We start from the raw sequence: 23,402 nt of genomic DNA, 5'->3' as shown, positions 1-23,402 counted from the left end.
CAAAGAGGAGTTGTGTGTTGCTGGTAGGAAAGCAGCAGACCAGCAGTGCTTTCCTGTGGTTTTTTCCAGGAAACTTCAATGCCAGCTTGTTGTTTTCTGGCTTGTATTAAATCTTGTGCATGTTGTATTTGCTGTGTACTTTTGAAAAGCAGGTTTAAATGTTACCGTTTTGGTCCCTTTTCTGCTCATTTATACGTTAAGATCAACACATATCCTTGGGGCTTCTGGGTACAGTGGTACCTCGGGTTACATACGCTTCAGGTTACAGACTCCGCGATCCCAGAAATAATACCTCGGGTTAAGAACTTTGCTTCAGGATGAGAACAGAAATCGTGCTCCGGTGGTGCGGCGGCAGCGGGAGGTCCCATTAGCTAAAGTGGTGCTTCAGGTTAAGAACAGTTTCAGGTTAAGAACGGACCTCCGGAACGAATTAAGTACGTAACCAGAGGTACCACTGTACTGATGATGCAGCTTCTGAAGCTCTGAACCACAGGATCCTGGCAACACATGAAATGCATATTGTATCTTTCTGCAGTAATTTCCAAAAAGCTTATATTCATTTTGTTTCTGTTGTCCAGATGACAAAAAATTGATGCCCAACATCTTTTTTCTTTTCTTTTTCCATCACAGCAAACTGTTGGGTAGTAAACAGAAGATTATTGATTTGCTTCCAAAGATTGAAGTGGCTCTGAATAATATCAAAGAGGCTGACAATTCAGTAATGCAGATGCAGGCGAAAAGGCAGCGGGAAATCTGGCATTTGCTGAAAATTGCTTGCGTAAGGGTTTGCCCTCTTGATTTCAGAAGCGTTAAGAAGACATCCTTTTTCAACCGATTAAACATGATGTTACAGATAACTGTATATCTAGAAGTGCATTGTGCTGAAGTTGAAAAATGACATGGGATTTATTCCAGGGAAAGAATTCATAATCGCAGTATAGGTCTCACCGCTAGATTTATAGGAAGAAATATTTGCTTGTTGCCTGTTGGATTGGTGGCAATAGGACAGCTGGTCTCCAAGCAAATTGCCAAAAACATTTGTATTGGTTTTCTCTTCAGGTGTTTTCTTCCTGGTATGCCCCACGGAGAGCCTCAAGGTCCATAAACAGCAACACCCTGGTGGTCCCGGGCCCTAAGGAAGTTAGATTAGCTTCAACCAGAACCAGGGCCTTTTCAACACTGGCTCCGGCCTGGTGGAACTCTCTGCCTCATGAGACCAGGGCCCTGCAGGATCTGGTTTCTTTCCGCCGGGCCTGTAAGACAGAGTTGTTCCGGCTGGCCTTTGGCTTGGAGCCAATTTGATTCCCTCCCTCTTTCTTTTTTCTTTTCCTTCTCCCCTGCGATGAGGCTACATTTTAATATTTTAATGTTTCAATATTTTAATGTTGTATTTTAATTTCATTTTTAAGTTGTAGTCATTCAACTTATTTTTATTATTGCTTGTAAGCCGCTCTGAGCCCGGCCTTGGCTGGGGAGGGCGGGGTATAAATAAAAATTATTATTATTATTATTAAATGTCATAGCTGCATTGTATGCTGGCTAGACAAACAAAATGCAATTTCAGACATTACAATGTATGGGGGGGGAACCATGGACAGATTTGCACTTTCCTTTGTACCACATAGTGTATTGTCCTATGTGCCTCATATCTTTGGGCCTCGGAGATTATAAATTTACAACTATTTAGATCAGTGCTATTATTTCTGTAGACTTGCATACCATAGGCATACTACTTACGTATTATATGTAACTGCCGTTACCACTTAGGATGTGAATACTTTGCTGAAAGTCAACAGTTGGATGAATCTGAAAATTCTGGATCTGAAAACTGGGAATTCTTTTTTCTTCTCTTTTTGTAGACCCAGAGTTCTGCCAAATCTCCTGTTAGTTCCAACGTGGATGGCACAATTACATCCTCGGTGCCTGCATTGCTCTCGCAGACATCACCAGGAAATGCGGTTCAACCTCTTTCTTCTATGGAAACATCTAGGAATGTGTAAGCCTAATGGAAATTAGCAATTTGTTTGCTCTTTACAGCCATGGTTAAATTTTAGCCACTTACGCTCCACTTCCACTAGAAATTATGATACTGAATAATAGTGAGAGGGCTTAGGTAAAGGTAAAGGGACCCCTGACCATTAGGTCCAGTTGTGGCCGACTGGAGTTGCGGTGCTCATCTCGCTTTACTGGCCGAGGGAGCCGGCGTACAGCTTCCAGGTCATGTGGCCAGCATGACTAAGCCGCTTCTGGAGAACCAGAGCAGCGCACGGAAACGCTCTTGACCTTCCCGCCAGAGCGGTACCTATTTAACTACTTGCACTTTGACGTGCTTTCGAACTGCTAGGTTGGCAGGAAGTGAGAGGGCTTACTCCTGGTCAAAACATTCTACATAAAATGTGGCATTTACCAAACTGTGACCACTCAGTTGGGATAATCCTGATTTTCCTTTTCAGGCCACCATTTGCACATTTGATAGAAGAAAATCTAAGCTACCTCGACAATTTTAGCACTATTATACAAGAAGCAAAACGTGACCAGAGTAACAGCATGATGGTAAGTCTAGGGTGCTTCACTTGGTGTTGATTTTGAATAAGAAGAACCTTTTGCAAAATGAGCAGCAAAGACTTTTCTGCCTTCTACCCCTGAAAGATAGGGAGAAGTTCTTCTGTAGCCTTTTCAATACAGCTTGAGCTAAGCTGAAGTGGCTCTTTCAGTTTTGTGCAAGGGTGGTAAAATTTGGGAGTGAGTTTGGAATCCTCTTGAAATTTCAGATAACTTTTCAGTTTTAGTCCTGTCGGCTGAGGATTGGGAGAGGAGATGGGCCATTAATTTCCTTTCCCTGCTCGCAGCATTTTGTTAATAATCTTTAAATACTCAGAACTCTCCAGTTGCTTGCTCAGTGCACTTGCTCCAAAAGGTTAACATTTTCACTTTGTGAAAATCAGCAAAAAAAAGAAGAAGAGAGGCATCTGTTGAGTGGGCTGTGTGGTAGAACAGAGAGATCTATCATGGGAGAAGGAGGGCAGGAATAGTAAAAACACAGATCTTCCACTGCTCATCCTATTCCCTGTAGCCACATTTCAGCACTGTGTTTGAGGGCACTCAACAGATGTGACTCCCCGTCCACACATCCCTTCCCTCCCTCTGTTAGTCACAGACCTTCCAAGCATACCATTCATGCTTCAACTCCACAACTGTCTCAGTATATTTTGCACTGTGTTCATTTATGTAAGGGAATGTATGTGTCACTCGATTTTCTTCCACGTCTGAATTTCACTAATGGCTCTCTTCAGTTTTGGTTTGGATAGCTTTCCAAGAGGGCGACAAATTTATCGGGTGATTTCCATCAGACTGATAAAATACCTTAGATTACTTTCTAAATTGAGAAGGGCTAAATGGCCAAGGAGGGGGACTTTTAGTTCAGGCAAGCTCAGTTGCCAAGGGGTTAATGTCCGAATCCAAGTACCTCGAGAGAATTTGAGTGTGACCTTTTTTCCTAGAATTGCCCTTGTTTGCTACCGTGTTAGAGAATGGGAATCCCAAATTCTTTCATCTAATAAGAAACTGCGTTTCTACAACATGGGTGGAGCACTTTTAGCTAATAGTAGCTAATGTTAGGACGCGGGTGGCGCTGTGGGTTAAACCACAGAGCCTAGGACTTGCCGATCAGAAGGTTGGCGGTTCGAATCCCCTCGACGGGGTGAGCTCCTGTTGCTCGGTCCCAGCTCCTGCCAACCTAGCAGTTCGAAAGCACATCAAAGTGCAAGTAGATACATAGGTACCACTCTGGCGGGAAGGCAAACGCCGTTTCCGTGCAGTGCTCTGGTTCGCCAGAAGCGGCTTAGTCATGCTGGCCACATGACCCGGAAGCTGTACGCCGGCTCCCTCAGCCAATAAAGCGAGATGAGTGCCGCAACCCCAGAGTCGGTCACGACTGGGCCTAATGGTCAGGGGTCCCTTTACCTTTACTTTAGCTGCAAGATGCAGATACCTGGGGTGTCAGTCCAGCACTGGTTGCTCACAAAGAAAGTGTTAGTTGAAATTTCGCCCTTTAGGGAGAGTGAGTTGAGCATCACTTCCCTTGCTATGAGTTCTAGAAAGGGGCATGACTGCACACATGACCACTTGAATTTCAGTTTTGGGTAAGCAGCCACAACAGAGATACCTTAAACACCAGCAGGTTTATTTGGGCATGCATTGATGATGACTAGTATGTATCCCATAATAAATCTGTTGGTCTTTAAGGTGACCAAGCTTCTAAGTTGTGTTTGCTTCCATAGACAGGCACAGCTACCTCTCTGGAGGGTGAGCAGTTTGTTTTACTCATAGCATACTCTGGGTTTGTTAATGAGTCCCAAGTCTGGAGCATGGGGTTAATTGGGGTCAAACACTTCAATAACCCCAAGATAAACCCCAATCATACACCTTTATTATCAGCCTGGTTTTGCTGGTGGAGACTACCCTTGAAAGTGCCACAAAACTTCCATTAGGCGTTTTCATATATTATCCCCTCTTAACATTTTTCATGCTAATGGTTTGTCTTCAGGGGAATAACTCCTTTTTTTCATGTTGTCACCAAAAGGCTAGGCCGTGTTCTGTTGGTTTTCTGGACTGACCTTTTGAGACTCCGGTAAAGAACAGCCTCTAATTAAAACACAAACCAACCCCCTCCTCCACAAAGCTGCAAAATGTCTGAAATTATATTTCCCTTCGCAAGCCCCAGGGTCAGTGTTATGGGAGGGAGTCAGAATGCAGCCTCCATGTTAAAAGACAACCTGAGAAGCCTCCTCGGTTATCAGTTTGTGTCCCTTGCTCATCTTGCTCTTGCTCACTGCTTTATACAAGGGAGCACAGTTGATTGTTGTCCTGCTTTCTTTTGCAGAGTCTCGATTGGAATTGGCTAAATTAGCTGAGTGTGTGAACAGAACTTGGAGAATCCGCAGGTGTGCTCTGTGCGCATCTGTCCCGTCCTGGATTTATGATCACCTCCTAAATGCAACTGCCACTGCCTGAGAACCTTGCAGTTGAGGATGGCATTTTCATACCCGCTAAATCGTTCTTCTAAATCCAGGTTTGAGTGGCTCCAACTCTCTAATAGAGTCCTGCAGCTGCTGTAGTCAGTCAGCGGCCTTACACCCTTTTGCAACAGACATCAAGGTCTGCTGATTATCTTCAGAATTCCTCTTTCTCTTTAATTAATTGAGACCTTGTCAGACGTTGCCATGCTATATTTGTCCATTCCTGCTGGGATTTCTCGGAAAGTTGGCTGCCCCTGCTTTTCACACTAAGATGTATAGTCCTGATGGAGTCATGGGGACATACAGTGCAATGTAATGAACTGTACAAAGAAATGATACAAATTGCCCTACATGTAGTTACTGAATTCTACTAAGGCAGGAACTAGAGAGAAGACATGGAAAAGTCTGTAAATAGTTTGTAACATGGTTCATGAATTGGTTCCCCCTTTTCTCTCTGGTTCCTAAAAAAATGATTGATATTCTTTCAGCATGGGTGGGGAATCTATTGCCCTTCAGATGTATTTCCAACCCCTTCAGTCCTAGCCAATTGTTTGAGAAGATGGGAGTTGTAGTCCAACATCGTATGTGAAGGGCCACAGGTCCACCATCCCTGTAACATGGAATATTTTGATTATATATAATCTATTTTTAAATATGTTGCTTTTTGTATTACCTGACTTCAACCTAACTAGGGTGGGTTACAAATGTAAAAAAAAAATATGAATAAAATGATCCTAATCAGCAGTGGGTTTTGCTGGCTCTTTTGTCATTGCGTTGGAACTGTAACAACATATAACAGTTGTCCAGTATACCTTTGGAAGAAAGCTGCCCTTTTGGAAAAATCAACAGTTTGGGGGCCGGTATTACCCCTTTTATTTCTGGAAGTCACCCCTAAGTTTATTATGAAAACTACAACTTATTTCAAATACTTACACATAGGTGTGTTTTTCAGAAATAGAGTCCTGTGACAAGGCACCGGACCACTGTTCTCTTTGCAACTCTCTGTTCCCCCATGCCAGCAAATAAATGTTTCTACCTATATACTGTATTTTTCGCTCTACAGGATGCACCAGACCATAAGACGCACCTAGTTTTTGGAGGAGGAAAATAAGAAAAAAAATATTCTGAATCCCAGAAGCCAGAACAGCAAGAGGGATCGCTGCTCAGCGAAATCAGCAATCCCTCTTGCTGTTCTGGCTTCTGGGATAGCTGCACAGCCTGCATTCACTCCATAAGATGCGCACACATTTCCCATTACTTTTTAGGAGGGGAAAAGTGAGTCTTATAGAGCAAAAAATACGGTAATTCAAATTGTACGATTACCCAGACAGTTGAACAGGTTATCCAACTTGTACATGTTTTTACAATCTCAGATGTGTTTTGTACAGAACTTGGTACACACTACAGCAAACAGGGTAAACTTACAATGACTGAAGTCAAGTTTACTTGTTTTAACGTGGAAGTAGCTCAGCAGCCGTCCCTAACTAACAGGTATGCAGTCATCTTTGTATAGATCGAATTCTCATTTTCTGTCGGCGATGTACATGGTCATACATGTCTGACACGAGGAAATAGAAGTATTTGGTTTCTTCAGGTGGAACGCGACACAGCTCTTTCAGTAGATTCTGCATGCTGGCTAAGAGCCTTCTTATCAGTAGAATCTCGGAGCCAACTAGCTGTCCTGAGGATGCAGGTCTCCGAAGAAACTTCAGCATGTCTGGATCTTTCGGCTACAAAAATCCAAATTTAAGATCCACAAACTGGAAAAACCAAGACTGTACTTACATAGAGATTCTAGGCAGAGTCCACTACTATACAGTGGTACTTCCAGTTGCGGACAGGATCCATTCCAAAGGTCTGGCCGGATCCCGAGGTTTTCGCAACTGGAGAGACCGCTTCTGTGCACACAAGCTCAGCGGTAGAAGCACTCTACCGCTTTGCGTATGCGCGCGTGGCAAAAACCCGGAAATATCCTGCCAGGTTTGCCGCTTACGATCCCGAAGTTTACATAATCGGAGAGAAACGTAAGTGGGGGTACGACTGTATTTTGTTCTGGAAACACTCCTGGATTGAGAGCCTTGTACGGTTCTAAAAGAGGGGGAAGATTCTGAATGGAGATTCCTCTGTTCGCTTATGAAAGTCATAAGTACAGAATGTGATGTAAAAGGGCTAGATATATTTTGTCATGTCAGCCTTCATCATAATTTTGAGTAAAGGCTGCAAGTATGAAGGTGCTTTCCGGGTCTCCTTTGCTAGAAATGCAAGGTCCGGTTCAGTGCAAGAGAGTTTAGAAGCTTTGGATCTGGTTTCAGTGCCAGCTTCAGCTGGAGGGACATTCATGTTTAACCAGGATGACATTCTGGGTAAGGAAAGGCAGCATGTGATACAGCTGCACAAAGGAGCAGCTCCTCTTTTCTTCAGTCCAGTCCTGGCTTATGACAAGGAAGAAGGATTTAAGCCTTTTTTACTTGCAACATGCACTTCCCTGCCTAGAAAGGACTAGGGACTTACATATAAAGTTCAATGTTTGGAGGCCTGAATATCCAGTTTGCGTCTAATTTACTAATTTAGCTTGGGCTTTTTTTCTTGAGTCTACACCTGGCTCCCTTCCCCCAGTTAAAAAAACAGAGGCAGGCAGGCTGGAGAGAGATTTCATATTTTGATTATTCCTTATTTATCAGTATCACATCCGTATCCATTCCACCTTTCCTGTAAGGAGCCCAAAATGACATTCATGGGTCTCTTTCCCTCCTATGTTATCCCCACCACAAACCCTTGAGTTAGGTTAGGCTTAATATCCATCCACCTTATTCCACCTTCTGGATTAACTCTCAGTGAAGTTGTTTAGCTAGCAGTGCCTTTCCTCGCCTCCTTTCCCGGTTAGAGGGTAATACTGAAACATCTACAATACCTACTGCTTTTCCCAAGAAGAGGAACATATGGTAAGAAAATTCTTACTTTCTTATGTAAAGCTTTTACTTAGGGAAGCATTTAAAAAAAAATCTGAATCGTATTTTTCTATTTTTCCCTTTTACCATCTTTTTGATTTTTATTTATTTTATCTTCTCTATTTTTCCCTCCCCTCCTCCTGTGTTTTTATCGTATCTATATAAAAGTATTGGGTTTTTGTTAAAAGGAAGGGGTGGGTTCTACCTCCAGTTATGAACTTGCACAGTCTTAAAGAGGGGTGCTTTTTAGCCAACTTTTGCTAAACTCCAAAATAATAATAATAATAATAATAATAATAAATTTTATTTATATCCCGCCCTCCCCAGCCGAAGCCGGGCGCAGGGCGGCTAACAACAATAAAACAGTACAAAAGTACAGCATAAACAACACTCTAAAATCATTCATTATAAAATTAATTAATTAATTAATTCAAGCCACTGGCAACCATTGGGCCAGAGCTCCGCGAAGATTGCCGAGGGAGGGAGTCAGGCTGTGCCCTGGCCAAAGGCCTGGTGGAACAGCTCTGTCTTGCAGGCCCTGCGGAAAGATGTCAAGTCCTGCAGGGCCCTGGTCTCTTGTGACACAGTGTTCCACCAGATCGGAGCCACGGCCGAAAAAGCCCTGGCTCTAGTTGAGGCCAGCCTAACTTCTCTGTGGCCTGGGACCTTCAAGATGTTTTTATTTGAAGACCGTAAGTTTCTCTGTGGGGCATACCAGGAGAGGCGGTCCCATACGTACGAGGGTCCTAGGCCGTATAGGGCTTTAAAGGTTAAAACCAGCACCTTAAACCTGATCCTGTACTCCACCGGGAGCCAGTGCAGCTGGTATAGCACCGGATGAATGTGATCTCGCAGCGAAGACCTCGTAAGGAGTCTCGCCGCAGCATTCTGCACCCGCTGGAGTTTCTGGGTCAGTCTCAAGGGCAGCCCTACGTAGAGCGAGTTACAATAATCCAGTCTGGAGGTGACCGTCGCGTGGATCACAGTGGCAAGGTCAGGGCGAGAGAGGTAAGGAGCCCACTGCTTAGCTTGGCGGAGATGGAAAAATGCCGCCTTTGTTATAGTGGCTCGTTGCTAAAATTCTTTGGATTTCAGTTCACGAGCCACATTTGAAGTTCAGCGAAAGTTGGCAAACATTTCTGACAAACAGAGAGAGCACAGCTTAAGATTCCCCGCCACAGGCGTGTGAATGAGAATGCCACAGGCACTCACTTTCAGCTTGGCACCCACATTCAGTTGAAGGCAGTCGTGATTATTAGTAAATGTTAGGAAAATCTGGTCCTGGGCTTCAATTTTAACCTGGATGTAAACATTCAATTGAATGTAGATGGGTTGGAAAGGAGGTACATGGATGTGGCTGCTCTTGTCCCACCAATTCCAGTGTTTCTTCCTAACTCCCTTCCGGTCAAAGTACGAGCCAAAGCAGAGGTCTAGATTCAACCTGTTTGGGGGGCGGGGAGGGAATGAAACAAAAGACATTGGAATAAACCCTTTGATTTCTAATGGAGGAACAACAAGTGCAAAACTCAACAACCACTTTAGAACACATTAGTCCCACAGTTTGAGGGTTTGTTGAACCCTACCTTATCCCGTTCCCGAAGGCAGTCCTCTCTGCGAGGATTTAAGCTGGCCTATGATCTTAAAAGTTTTGGGGGTTGTCGTTTATTTTTTTTTTATTTTTATTTTTTAATGATTTTTATTAAGGTTTCAGTAAAAGATTAAACAGAAAAACATAAAAAAGAAATACACAAATACACAATACATAATCCACAGAAGAAGAAAAAAAAAACACAGAGAACAAAAAACAAAAAAAGCAACAGAACAATTAAAAACAATATCACCTTTTCATTTCCGTTTTTAAATTTACTTATTTTCTGGACCTCCTCATACCTCCCTCTTTTGTATTCCAGTCCAAATTGTTTGTCCAGCAATTTCTTTTCCACTTTTTTAATCCCAACCTTTAATCTTAATGTAATATAGCATTTAAATTTTACCTCTTAAATACCAAATTTCCATTTCCGTAAACTTCTTTAATCCTAATCTTTAATCTTAGTCTAACTATAACTTTAAATCCTGTACAGCCGGAAACCACTTATTTTCAATCCAACATCACTCTAGCATTCTTTAATTTTGCAGTGTTTCTGTAGATAATCTTTGAATTTCTTCCAATCTTCCTCCACTGACTCTTCTCCCTGGTCACGGATTCTACCAGTCATTTCCGCCAGTTCCATATAGTCCATCAGTTTCATCTGCCATTCCTCCAGCGTGGGAAGTTCTTGTGTCTTCCAATACTTTGCGATGAGTATTCTTGCTGCTGTTGTTGCATACATTAAGAAAGTTCTATCCTTTTTTATCACCATTTGGCCGACCATGCCCAGGAGAAAGGCCTCTGGTTTCTTAGGGAAGGTATATTTGAAAACCTTTTTTAATTCATTATATATCATTTCCCAGAAAGTCTTAATCTTTGGGCACGTCCACCAAAGGTGAAAAAATGTACCTTCAGTTTCTTTACATTTCCAACATTTATTATCGGGCAAATGATAGATTTTTGCAAGCTTGACTGGGGTTATGTACCACCTGTATATCATTTTCATAATATTCTCTCTTAAGGCATTACATGCCGTAAATTTCATACCTGTGGTCCACAACTGTTCCCAGTCAGCAAACATAATGTTATGTCCAACGTCTTGTGCCCATTTAATCATAGCCGATTTTACCGTTTCATCCTGAGTGTTATTGCTGGACAGAAAATAGCAAGGACTGAATCCTTTGGCAGGAGACAAAGGAGGAGACATGTAATGGCTTTGAGCTGGTTAAAAGTGTAGTTTTAAAGCATTCGCTTCTCCCCTGTCTCTAATCAATCTCCAAAAGGAAGGTTTTGCAATCTGTGAGAGGCAGCAGAACAGAAGGCAAGCCTATTCTCTCCAATATACCTTATTAATAGGTACAGTGTATGTTTCTCACAGGGACGCGGGTGGCGCTGTGGGTTAAACCACAGAGCCTAGGACTTGCCGATCAGAAGGTCGGCAGTTTGAATCCCCGCGACGGGGTGAACTCCCGTTGCTCGGTCCCTGCTCCTGCCAACCTAGCAGTTCGAAAGCACACGAAAGTGCAAGTAGATAAATAGGTACTGCTCTGGCGGGAAGGTAAACTGTGTTTCCGTGCGCTGCTCTGGTTCGCCAGAAGTGACTTAGTCATGCTGGCCACATAACCCGGAAGCTGTACGCCGGCTCCCTCGGCCAATAAAGCGAAATGAGCGCCGCAGCCCCAGAGTCGGCCACGACTGGACCTAATGGTCAGCGGTCCCTTTACCTTTACTATGTTTCTCACTGTACATCAACTGCCGCAATGTATCCACTCAATATATTTTATTTCCAAGTCATACCTTGGAAGCCTTGCAAGTCGAACATTGTGAGTGTTCCAGTTTGCGAACGTTCTTTGGAACCCGAATGTCCGAGGTGGGTTCCGATTAGCTGCAGGAGCTTCCTGCAGCCAATTGGAAGCCACGCCTTGGTTTCCGAATGTTTTGGAAGTTGAACGGACTTCTGGAATGGATTCCATTTGAGGTACAACTGTACAAACTTTTCGCTGCCTCACAACTTTGCTAGCATACACTGGGTGGAATACAGTGTCATGCTATTACAAACATTCTGTCTGCGCAAGCAAATAATAATAATAATAATAATAATAATAAATATTTATACCCCACCCATCTGACTGGGTTGCCCCAGCTACAAATATAAAAACACAATAAAACATTAAATATTAAAAACTTCCCTAAATAGGGCTGCCTTCAGATGTCTTCTAAAAGTTGTATGGTTATCTCCTTGACACCTGACAGGAGGGCATTCCACAGGGAGGGTGCCACCACTGAGAAGGCTCTCTGCCTGGTTCCCTGTAACCACTTCTCACAGGGAGGGAACTACCAGAAGGCCATCGGTGCTGGACTTCGGTGTCTGGGCTGAACGACGGGAGTGGAGACAATCTTTCATGAAGGAAGGAATACCGCTCCCCTCTCCTTGCCCTGTGCTTTGGGGGTTCTCTGTGTGCACAGACCCAAGCCAATTTTGGGCAGGGCAGGGGAAGGGGGGGGAGAAGTCCCATTGCATGAATGAAAGTCCTTTTGCATGGCTTCCGCTGATGGGGCTGCATAGGTGAAACCCACTTAACATTTAAAAAATGTCTGCATGCAGGCATTTATCCTCTGTTTTCTACGTACAAATCCCGGGGAGGCTGTACAACTCCTGAACTAAGCTGCCTGCAAGCAGTTTGGTGATGGATTAAGATGAACAAACTGAAGATTAATTCTGAAAAAGAAGGTACTGCGATAAGGGAACAGGGTCCAGGGCACGGAAGTGCTACTTGTTCTGGACAGGGCTGCATCCCACCTGAAGGACCACATTGGCAGTTTGGAAGCTTTTCTGGACTAAGCGCTGCCTATTCAAGCAAAGGGATCAACGGTAGCCAGGAACGCCTTTTCCCAGCTTAGGCCATTAGAGTTAAATAAGTTATCCTACAAAAACCTAGACCGGGGTTTCCCAAACTTGGGCCACCAGCTGTTTTTTGGGACTACAAGTCCCATCATCCCTAGCTAGCAGGACCAGTGGTCAGGGATGGTGGGAATTGTAGTCCAAACACACCGTATTTTTTGCTCTATTAGACTCACTTTTTCCCTCCTAAAAAGTAAGGGGAAATGTGTGCGCGTCTTACGGAGCGAATGCAGGCTGTGCAGCTATCCCAGAAGCCAGAACAGCAAGAGGGATTGCTGCTTTCACTCCGCAGCGATTCCTCTTGCTGTTGTGGCTTCTGAGATTCAGAATATTTTTTTTCCTTGTTTTCCTCCTCCAAAAACTAGGTGCGTCTTGTGGTCTGGTGCGTCTTTTAGAGCGAAAAATACGGTAGTTTTGGGAAGCCCTGGCCTAGACCAAGGGTCAGCAAATTTTTCAGCAGGGGGCCGGTCCACTGTTCCTCAGACCTTGTGGGGGGCCGGGCTAAATTTTTTTGGGGGGGATGAATTAATTCCTATGCCCCACAAATAACCCAGAGATGCATTTTTTTAAAAAGCACACATTCTGCTCATGTAAAAACACGCTGATTCCTGGACCGTCTGCGGGCCAGATTTAGAAGGCGATTGGGCCGGGTCCAGCCCCCCAGGCCTTAGTTTGCCTACCTGTGGCCTAGACTTTCCCCGATTTCATAGAAAAATGTCTGAATGCTTCCTTTCCACTTACCAGATCTTCCCGTTACGGTGGTAGCATACTGCAAAGCCCTGATTTGCAAAGCAGGCCTGCATTTCGTATGACAGGTTGTCCTGTAGAACGATGTATGTGAACTGAAATTCTTTTACGTAGCTAATGAGGATAGCGACATTACCTGATGGGTAACTGATTAATAGCTAAGGAAAAAAAGAGTATTTTCACATTGGCGTTTCCTTTTTAATTTTGCAAACGTTTTTTGCTTTGTTAATATTCTTCACTCAAAGCTTGTTACGTATAAATTACCTACGGACTTACTAGTAAACACATTTTCCACCCCCAGAGTCTCAGAGGGTTGAATTCTTTCGGTGCGATCCCTTGAGTCAAGATGTCACAATGTTTTTGGTTTACTAAGAGACTTTGTTCCTTCCCGAAAGGATTCTCTCTTTTTTAAAACATTAAAGATTTTCATTAGATTTTCATAACTTTAAGCAGATAATTTCAATTTGTTACACATTTCTCTTATAATTTTGACTTCCCACCTTCTTTTCCATGCTGTTTTTATACCCATCCCTTTTATATACTGCAAAATATCACAATTTTCACCAAATGCATATTCCACTGTTACAGGGATCAGCAAACATTTTCAGCAGGGGGCCGGTCCACTGTCCCTCATACCTTGTGGGTGGGGACTATATTTTTTTGGGGGGGGGGAATGGCCCCACAAAGATCCCAATAGATGCATTTTAAATAAAAATAAAATGACACAGCCTGCCAGGCAGACCCCACAAAGATCCCACAGATGCATTTTAAATAAAAGGACACATCGTCCCTCTGCCTTGCGAGCAGCAGGGGCTGTCGATGGCAGCGGCAGAGGGACGATGAGAGATGCAAAAGGGCTGGTTCCGGAGAGGGGGTGCTTAAAATGGCGCTCAGCCCAGCCCCCTTCCTCCTCTAGGCAGGGCAGGGAGAAGCCAGGAGGAGGGAGGGAGGAGGCGCCACCGCGGTGTGTGTGAGGGAGAGGGGGGAATGGATTGGCGCAGAAAAAAAATGGCGGAGCCCGAACAAACAGAATCCCCATGCCGATCCACGCGGTGATTCCCAGACCATCCACGGGCCGGATCCAGAAGGCAACTGGGCCGGATCCGGCCCCGGGCCTTAGTTTGCCGACCCCTGCTCTATTACATCACAAATTTCATCTAATATATGTATTCCTCTATTTCATATATTATCATTTCTTCCTGTTGCTCACATTTCAAACCCTGCCTGCAGTTTCATTTGGTTGCTAAATATATTTTTTCAAATAATCCAAAAAGGCTACCTTCTATGATATGCCTGAGACAGTTTCTCGTTCATTGTGATCTCTGTGCGGATGCACATACAGAAAATTATGCAGGTGAATCTTCAGAACGTTGTAGACACCCACACACCTGTAGCAGGTGGGAGCCGTGAATCCAGTTTCACATTTTAATGGACTGTGTTTGCTCACTGTGTCTTGGGTCAGTCGTAAACTCTCAGCCTAAGCTACCTCACATGGGTGTTGGGAATATGCAGAAGGAACCGTAGTGTCCTATAGCCTACTGGATGCCTTTTTTGTACTGTAAACAGCAGCACATCTCCCCATCCCCACCCCACCCCACCTTACTGGCAACTTTGTACAGCTCCAAAGGCGTCAACCATTCTTAATCTGGCTTTATGATTGTTATTGTCGGATATTAAACTTGGCCAGTTCCATCTGGGAAAAGTAGATAGAATATCTTCCCATCAGAATAATATCTTTTCACAGGCTTGGTAGAATGGCAAATCTAAAGGGAAAGCGGGAGAAAAGGGAGAAGATAAGAGCATGGTTATTTATCAATTCTGGAAACTCATTGGTAGCCAGTGGAAATAATTCTGGAAATTCTTTTGTATGCTCTCTGCATCAGCTGTAGTGCCTGAACAGTCTTCAAGGGCAGCCCTGTGGACAATGTATTGCAGCAATCTAGCCTGGAGGCCACCAGAGCATAGACAAGTTGAAGTTCAACGCTGAACAAACACGTGTGTAAGTTGCCTGCTTGTGTTATCTAACGAGAAGAGCCAAAGGTAGGCAGTTGTAGAGAAGAAAAGAGTAGCTGGCTGGATTAGGGTGCTCAGAAGACGGGGTGCTGCTGCTGGGTGTGTGTTGCGAATGGATGGATGAAGGGAGGGAGATATGGATGTGGGGATGAATGAAGGGGAGAGAGGTGTGATGGCCTGGGATTCGGACTCGGAGGCTGAACCTGAGGAATCCCAGCCTGCACAGGAGTCCCCGCCTCCAGACCCAGCTGAGCCGGGGCTGGGGCTTGAGCCTGAAGGGTCCTCACCTGTGCCGGATCCTCAGGTGCAGGCACCAGCTGAGTCTGCTCTGGCTCCTGAGGTGATGGAGGACCCATTGCCTGCATTGCCACTCTCAGCCCCGTCAGGGGAAGCTGAGGTTGCCTCTGGGTCCAGTAACCCTCCAGCCTCTCCTGAGCTGCAGAGGCCCAGGGCAGAGAGGCGGAGGAGTTCCCGCAGGAGGAGTGCTCGCCTCCAGGCCAGGAGAGGCGAGTCACCTGTGGACCGGGGCTGCCCTATGCCTCGGGGCAGATAAAAGCCAGCCATCCTCAGTCCCAGGTTGCAGGAGCAACATTGGTGGTAGCCAGTTCCTGCCTGCACCCTGTCCTGCTCTCCTGCAAGAGTTCCTGACCTCACCCGACTCCTTGCCTTGGAGCCCGCTTCAGCCTTGACGGGCAGTCTCCATACCACGCCCTCGGACTGGACTCGGACCTCGCCGCACGGTTAACCCTCGGGACCAGCACAAGAGGGCAGGGAAAGAAAGAAAAAAGGTATCTCCTTTGCCTGCCTACCTTGGCTATTGCTGGTAGGAAACCCCCAACCACTTCCCCCAGTGACATTCAAGACCTCCTAGGATGCCCATGTCTGTTGTAAAGAATGTGACCACCACGCTTAGGCAGACATTATGTGTCTGCACTATGATAACACAAGGATGTGTGTGATCTGCAAGGCAGCATGATTGGCTGCTGTGAGGAATAAGGAGGCAGCTGGAGCCTCAGCCCACTGCCTGCTGAGTCTTGAGTCTCCCTAGGGACATGGGTGGCGCTGTGGTCTAAACCACTGAGCCTCTTGGGCTTGCCGATCGGAAGGTCAGCGGTTCGAATCCTCGCGACGGAGTAACCTCCTGTTGTTCTGTCCCAGCTCCTGCCAACCTAGCAGTTCAAAAGCACACCAGCACAAGTAGATAAATAGGTTCCACTGTGGCAGGAAGGTAAACACGTGTTTCCATGCGCTCTAGTTTCCGTCACGGTGTTCTGTTGCGCCAGAAGCGGTTTAGTCATGCTGGCCAAATGACCCGGAAAGCTGTCTGTGGACAAACGCCGGCTTCCTCAACCTGAAGGGGGGATGAGCGCCACAACCCCATAGTCACCTTTGGCTGGACTTAACAGTCCAGGGGTCCTTTACCTTTTACAAAGATTTGGAATAAGGCAGACCCTGCTCTCAGGTTTACAGTCTGAAAAGCTACAACACAAAAGGAAAAGGGATTGGAAAGGGTGGCAGGGATCCAGAAGGGCTTTCCCTCAGGGAGTTCTCTTGAGATAAGTTATACTAAGGGCTGAGAGTCCCATGGACTGCAACAAGATCAAACCTATCCATTCTGAAGGAAATCAGCCCTGAGTGCTCACTGGAAGGACAGATCGTGAAGCTGAGGCTCCAAGACTTTGGCCACCTCATGAGAAGAGAAGACTCCCTGGAAAAGACCCTGATGTTGGGAAAGATAGAGGGCACAAGGAGAAGGGGACGACAGAGGACGAGATGGTTGGACAGTGTTCTTGAAGCTACGGACATGAGTTTGACCAAACTGCGGGAGGCAGTGGAAGACAGGAGAGCCTGGCGTGCTCTTGTCCATGGGGTCACGAAGAGTCGGACACGACTAAACGACTAAACAACAACAACATGGGACATAGGGACAGGGGCAAGGAGGCAAGATTGTGATTTCTCATGGTCTGGGGAACAGTAGGTACAGCCCCACACAATCGTCTTGCAAACTCATTCATGCACACTTGACATTGGAAACGGAGGGGGCAGGGGGCAGCTATCAGTAGGATTCACCCCATCGAAGTGCATTCTGGCTGCCATTTGGAAAATTGGCGGACAGACACAGCAAACAGCCACATTTTCAAGCAATTTGGGGGAAACCCAACGTTCTCCCAATGCATCTTTACAGCCACTTGAAATGACCGACATTTATGTACGTAATCTTTGGCAGGATACCAACCCATCTCAGTGCTTTCCTATGGCCACTCCACCCCACCTTGTGGGTATATCTATTTTATTCCGAGCTTATACAAGGGATGGCTACTGAATGCAAGGCAAGGGACAGCAAATCCCAGCCCACTTGCTGAGTAAGTTCTTACTCTAGTAAACGAGCCCCAGAGCTTATTGAGCATCACAAAGGGACTTGGAAGAGGTGTACACGAGAGAGTCCCAATAAATTAGGATAACCACATACCTTTAACTGTTCAGCTTTGAACTCCAAATCTAAAGTCAGTATTTCCTTGGGCTCCGGAGCTTTCTTACGGACTTTTTTGGGTTTGGGTGGATAATCTGATAATTTGAATCTGAGTTTCATACCTGAAACAGTTTTAGGAGGAGAGTATTCAAACAATTTGGAATTTCAGTATATAACGCTTACTGTATGTATGTATGTATGTATGTATGTATCTGTCTGTCTATCATCTATCTATCTATCTATCTATCTATCTATCTATCTATCTATCTATCTACAGTGAGGGGGGAAAGTATTTGATCCCCTGCTAAATTTGCCCGTTTGCCCTCTGACGAAGAAATGATCAGTCCATAATTTTAATGGTAGGTTTATTGTAGCTGTGAGAGGCAGAATAACAACTGGAAAACCATCTACCTCTTGTAGCCCAGTCCAGCCTTGTGCAGGTCTACAATCTTATCCCTGACATCCTTGGACAGCTCTTTGGTCTTGGTCATGGTGGCCACTTTGGAATCTGCTGGATTGATTACTTCTGTCGACAGGTGTCTTTTGTACAGGTACTGTAATGAGCTGGGATTACGGGTAAGACCTCTCCCTTACAGCAGGTGCCTCTAATCTCAGCTCCTTACATACAGCGAAGATACCAGGTAGCCTGACATCTGGCTGGTTGACAGGGGGTCAAATACTTATTTCACTCATTATAATGCACATCAATCTCTGACTTTTGTCTTCTGGGTTTCTGGGGGTTTTCCTGTTATTCTGTCTCTCACAGCTACACTAAACCTACCATTAAAATTATGGGCTGGTCATTTCTTCGTCAGAGGGCAAACGGGCAAATTTAGCAGGGGATCAAATACTTGTCCCCCTCACTGTATCTACCTACCTGCAGCCCACACTCTTCCCACTTACACCTTCCCTGGTGGGTCTGCTTTGTTCCACTTCTTTAAGGTTTCAGTTTGGGAGTTAATTTCAGTAGGGAGAATGTAGCAGGACTTGTTTCACGGATTTTGGGAGAAACTCTTTGGTAGAAGAGAAGAAGAAGAAGAGTTTGGATTTGGTATCCCGCCTTTCACTCCCTTTAAGGAGTCTCAAAGCGGCTAACATTATCCTTTCCCTTCCTCCCCCACAACAAACACACTGTGAGGTGAGTGGGGCTGAGAGACTTCAAAGAAGTGTGACTAGCCCAAGGTCACCCAGCAGCTATATGTGGAGGAGCGGAGATGCAAACCCGATTCCCCAGATTACGAGACTACCGCTCTTAACCACTACACCACACTGGCTCTCAGGAGCTGGAGGGAATGACAGAAGGGCAGGGGTGGGGAGACTAGACTCCCCGGATTCTGCAACCAACAAGAGGCTTGTACTTACACGGCCCAAACTTTATATATTGCTCAAAGACGTCCCTGTACTGATCAATGCCCCCTTTGTCTTCAATCCTAGGAGAGAGAGATGCTGAAAGTAAAAACCCTTAAGATTGCAAAGAATTCCAGGCACAGAGCCAAGGTTTTACACGCTACGTCCACGTGAACATTGTGCAGTGGATAGGCAGGGAAAACAGCCGGGGGAAGGTACGGATTGAAATAAAATTAACGTGTGGGGGAAAAACAAAGCAGACTTGAGTTCACGAGCTGGAACCTGATCTGCTTTTGCTTTTCTCAACTAGAAGGAAAGTGCAGATCCCTAAACTCAGGCACTGGAGCAGGACAGCTTGATACTGGGGTTTTATTGGTGCTGACCTTTAAAGCCCTAAATGGCCTCAGCCCAGTATACTTGAGGGAGCGTCTCCACCCCCCTCGTTCTGCCCGGACACTGAGATCCAGCGCCGAGGGCCTTCTGGTGGTTCCCTCATTGCGAGAAGCCAAGTTACAGGGAACCAGGCAGAGGGCCTTCTCGGTAGCGGCACCCGCCCTGTGGAACGCCCTCCCACCAGATGTCAAGGAAATACAGTGGTACCTCAGGTTACATACGCTTCAGGTTACATACGCTTCAGGTTACAGACTCCGCTAACCCAGAAATAGTGCTTCAGGTTAAGAACTTTGCTTCAGGATGAGAACAGAAATTGTGCTCTGGCGGCACGGCGGCAGGGGGAGGCCCCATTAGCTAAAGTGGTGCTTCAGGTTAAGAACAGTTTCAGGTTAAGAACGGACCTCCGGATCGAATTAAGTACTTAACCCGAGGTACCACTGTACCAGACTTTTAGAAGACATCTGAAGGCAGCCCTGTTTAGGGAAGCTTTTAATGTTTAACAGACTATTGTATTTTAATATTCTGCTGGAAGCTGCCCAGAGTGGCCGGGGAAACCCAGCCTGATGGGCAGGGTATAAATTATTATTATTATCATCATCATTCTCCTCCTCCATGCAGCGTACTTGAGGGGTGGCTGGGCAAGCAAACTGCATTGCTTGTGGACAGTTGCTGCTGCATGTTGATCATTTTCAGGCTGTCAGCCTTCAGGACCCACAGGTGTCAATGCACACAGTGACATCAACAGAGGTATAGTGTCTAGCTCAAGGAAAGTGATCATACCACTCTGTTCTGCCTTGTTCAGACCACACGTGGAGTACTGTGTCCAATTCTGGGCACCGCAATTTAGGAAGGATGTTGACAAGCTGGAACGTGTGCAGAGGACAGCAACCAAGGAGATCAAGGGTATAGAAGCCAAGCCTTAGGATGGGGTCAGCAAACTTACCGCGCCTCGGGCCGGTGTCTCCAGTGCCGATCGTGCACCGGACCAGAGGGCAGGGGAGTGCGTGCCCACACACTATTTCCGGCGCACTTCTGGGTTGGAGGAGCAGCGGAAATAGGTTGTGCGCATGTGCACGGGCCTCCTCCAACCCGGATGTGCACTGGAAATAACGCTTGCGCATGCGCAAATAACACTTGTGCATGCGCACAAGCTATTTCCAGTGCTTCTCCAACCCGGATGTGCCACACAAGAGCGGGCGGCGGCAGTGGGCAGCGGGGGTCGCCATGGGCCGGATAAACGAGTCCCTTGGGCCTTATCCGGCCCACGAGCCTTAGTTTGGGGACCCCGCCTTAGGAGAAGCACTTGAAGGAAGTGGAAAAGAGGAGACTGAGAGGAGATATGATAGCCATCTTCAGATATCTTAAGGGCTGTCACATGGAAAGGGAAACAAGCTCTGGAGGATAGGAATCGAACAAATGGCTTCAAGTTACAAGAAAGGAGATTCCGACTAAACATCAGGAAAACCTTCCTGACTGTAAGAGCTGTTTGACAGTGGAACGGTCTCCCTTGGGACCCTGTGGACTCTCTTTCCTTGGAGGTTTTTAAGCAGAGATTGGATGGCCATCTGTCATGGATGCTTTAGCTGAGATTCCTTTATTACAGGGGGTTGGACTAGATCAGGCATGGCCAAACTTGGCCCTCCAGCTGTTTTGGGACTACAACTCCCATCATCCCTAGCTAGCAGGACCAGTGGTCAGGGATGATGGGAATTGTAGTCCCAAAACATCTGGAGGACCATGTTTGGCCATGCCTGGACTAGATGACCCTTGGGGTCCCTTCTAACTCTACAACTCTATGGTTATATGACATTTAGAAAGCAGCTCCATGTGCCGAAAAAGCCAAGATGGAGGGGTAGCACAATAAAAAAAATATGAGGAGAAATCTATATATTACTAGCATCTATCTACTTTGGATTTTTCTCCATAGCAAACATGTTGGGAAGGGAACAGATGTCAGGAGACACTATGAGCCCCTTGTTTTTGTCTGTCAAGGCTGAAGCATTTCTTCCGTACGCTGGAAGTGCTCAAAATGACAACTTAAGATGGATTCTTCTTGGGAGTGAATAAAAGTCCTGGATTCTTTTCTTTTTTTTAATGGCTATAAATTCTACATTGGAAAGTTGCTTTCCGGTTGTGAGTCTTATTCCATTGTAGATAGGGGCTGCCATACGTCCGGGTTTTCACAGACAAGTCCAGAAATCGCTCAGCAAAATGGCGTCCGGGTGCATTTTTGCTGAATCAGCAAAATGTCCAGGAAAACCCGGACGTATGACTAGTAGGGCTATTTAAAAAAAGAAACAAACAAAGGAAAGGCCTAAAACATTTGGGGGGGGCGGGGAAGAGATGTTCAACAGCTCAACAACTTTGTTTGGATTTTCACTACTGGGAATACGGCAACCCGAATGGTAGACTGCCAGATCAAACTCCTCTGAAGACCGTTTCCACAGTCCTGTCATATTTAGCAATCAGAAAATAAAGCGGGAAGTCTCTGGGTAGTTTGAGAACTGAAGAAGTCATCTCCAAAATCACTCACTCTTTTATCAGTGTCTTTTTAGTCTTGTTCTCTAGCCAAGAGCCTTCCGATTGGTGTCGGTGAGGAGTGATGTCGATTGTACTTCCTTCGGGGCTGTTTTCTATGAGCTCCTGAACTACACACTGGAAAATGTCCTTGTATGTCCTGCAACACATAAGCTATACAAAACCCAGTAATCTGAAAATCACTTTAATGGAAGCCGCTATCAAGTTTTTCTCATTTACGGGCTATTTTATCCTAGATCCCAAATTTGCTAGTTCTTAGCTTTGTTTGGAGGGATGCAGGTGGCGCTGTGGGTTAAACCACAGAACCTAGGACTTGCTGATCAGAAGGTTGGCGGTTCGAATCCCGCAATGGGGTGAGCTCCCATTGCTCGGTCCCAGCTCCTGCCAACCTAGCAGTTCGAAAGCATGTCAAAGTGCAAGTAGATAAATAGGTACCGCTCCAGCGGGAAGGTAAATGGCATTTCCGTGTGCTGCTCTGGTTGGCCAGAAGTGGCTAAGTCATGCTGGCCAAATGACCCGGAAGCTGTACGTCAGCTCCCTTGGCCAATAAAAGCGAGATGAGCGCCGCAACCCCAGAGTCAGCCATGACTGGACCTAATGGTCAGGCATCCCTTTACCTTTACTAGCTTTGTTTAGCTCTCTTGCGTCACCTCTGGGCTGCCCGTATTTTGCAGGAACAAATTCAAGCACATACCAAAAGTTCAGATTAGCATGATTAAAGTGCCCTGCCACCTTAGCAGAACAAGTTCTTTAATGGCCTTTTTTGTGGGTAGAAAAGTGATGGGGAGATGCACTGAAAAGTGTGGGATCAACAAATGATTAACAGGGAAATATACAGGCACCACACAATTAAATCAGGAGGAGTGCTCATTGTTGAAGAACCTCCCTGGAAACAAATGAGAACAAATGCTCATTAAAGACTAGGCAGAAGAACATTGCTGTTGTCGGGGCTGGCCCACCCATGAAGCAAGGCCAGGTGGCTGCCTCAGGGGGCAGGATCTGCAGGGACAGCAGATCTCAGTTCAGATCTTTATTCCCCTCCTTGTTCCTGATGTAGAGCTTCACTCCCCCCTTCTTCCGTGTTAGGGAGAGAAGACACCATTTTGTGGTTTGCCTCAGGTGCCAAAATGGCCTGCTCTGGTTGTTCAGTTACCGTATTTTTCGCTCCATAAGGTGCACCTGACCATAAGGCGCACCTAGTTTTTAGAGGGGGAAATCAAGAAAAAAAAAATTATCCCCCCCAGCCCCAAAGAGCAGTGCTTTTGCTGGAGGTGGGGGAATTCCCCCACCTCGTAGAAAAGCCCGCAGGAGCCGCGCACCCTTTAAGGAGCGCACGGCTCCTGCGGGCTTTTCTACAAGGAGGGAGAAGGGACTGACTGGCCACATCAGTCCCTTCTCCCTCCTGGGGAAAAGCCCGCAAGAGCCACGCGGAGCTTGT

General features: G+C 45.9%; 2 protein-coding genes across 4 annotated transcripts in view; one reads left to right on the top strand and one right to left on the bottom strand.

The window, feature by feature from the left end:
* The window catches only part of CHUK (component of inhibitor of nuclear factor kappa B kinase complex), a 28,697-nt gene extending 22,636 nt beyond the window's left edge, over positions 1-6,061 (top strand). Inside the window, exons 18-21 of the mRNA XM_081005486.1 lie at positions 631-778; positions 1,860-1,996; positions 2,454-2,553; positions 4,883-6,061. Of these exons, the coding sequence (XP_080861612.1) occupies positions 631-778; positions 1,860-1,996; positions 2,454-2,553; positions 4,883-4,909 (412 nt within the window). The 3' untranslated portion in view covers positions 4,910-6,061. The remainder of the gene's footprint in view (positions 1-630; positions 779-1,859; positions 1,997-2,453; positions 2,554-4,882) is intronic.
* Positions 6,062-6,434: 373 nt separating this feature from the next.
* Positions 6,435-23,402, bottom strand: part of ERICH6B (glutamate rich 6B) — a 31,486-nt gene continuing 14,518 nt past the window's right edge. For all 3 annotated transcript variants that reach the window (XM_081005518.1, XM_081005517.1, XM_081005519.1), the window contains 7 exons: positions 21,960-22,117; positions 19,049-19,116; positions 17,687-17,808; positions 14,878-14,966; positions 13,198-13,350; positions 9,179-9,407; positions 6,435-6,748 (listed from right to left, as the gene is read on the bottom strand). In XM_081005518.1, the coding sequence (XP_080861644.1) occupies positions 6,518-6,748; positions 9,179-9,407; positions 13,198-13,350; positions 14,878-14,966; positions 17,687-17,808; positions 19,049-19,116; positions 21,960-22,117 (1,050 nt within the window). In that variant the 3' untranslated portion in view covers positions 6,435-6,517. The remainder of the gene's footprint in view (positions 6,749-9,178; positions 9,408-13,197; positions 13,351-14,877; positions 14,967-17,686; positions 17,809-19,048; positions 19,117-21,959; positions 22,118-23,402) is intronic.

This window comes from Podarcis pityusensis (assembly GCF_964106645.2).
Source record: "Podarcis pityusensis genome assembly, chromosome: 5".
NCBI lineage: Eukaryota > Metazoa > Chordata > Lepidosauria > Squamata > Lacertidae > Podarcis > Podarcis pityusensis.
The sequence above is the reverse complement of the archived record's forward strand: the minus strand, read 5'-3'. Positions and strand labels throughout refer to the sequence as shown.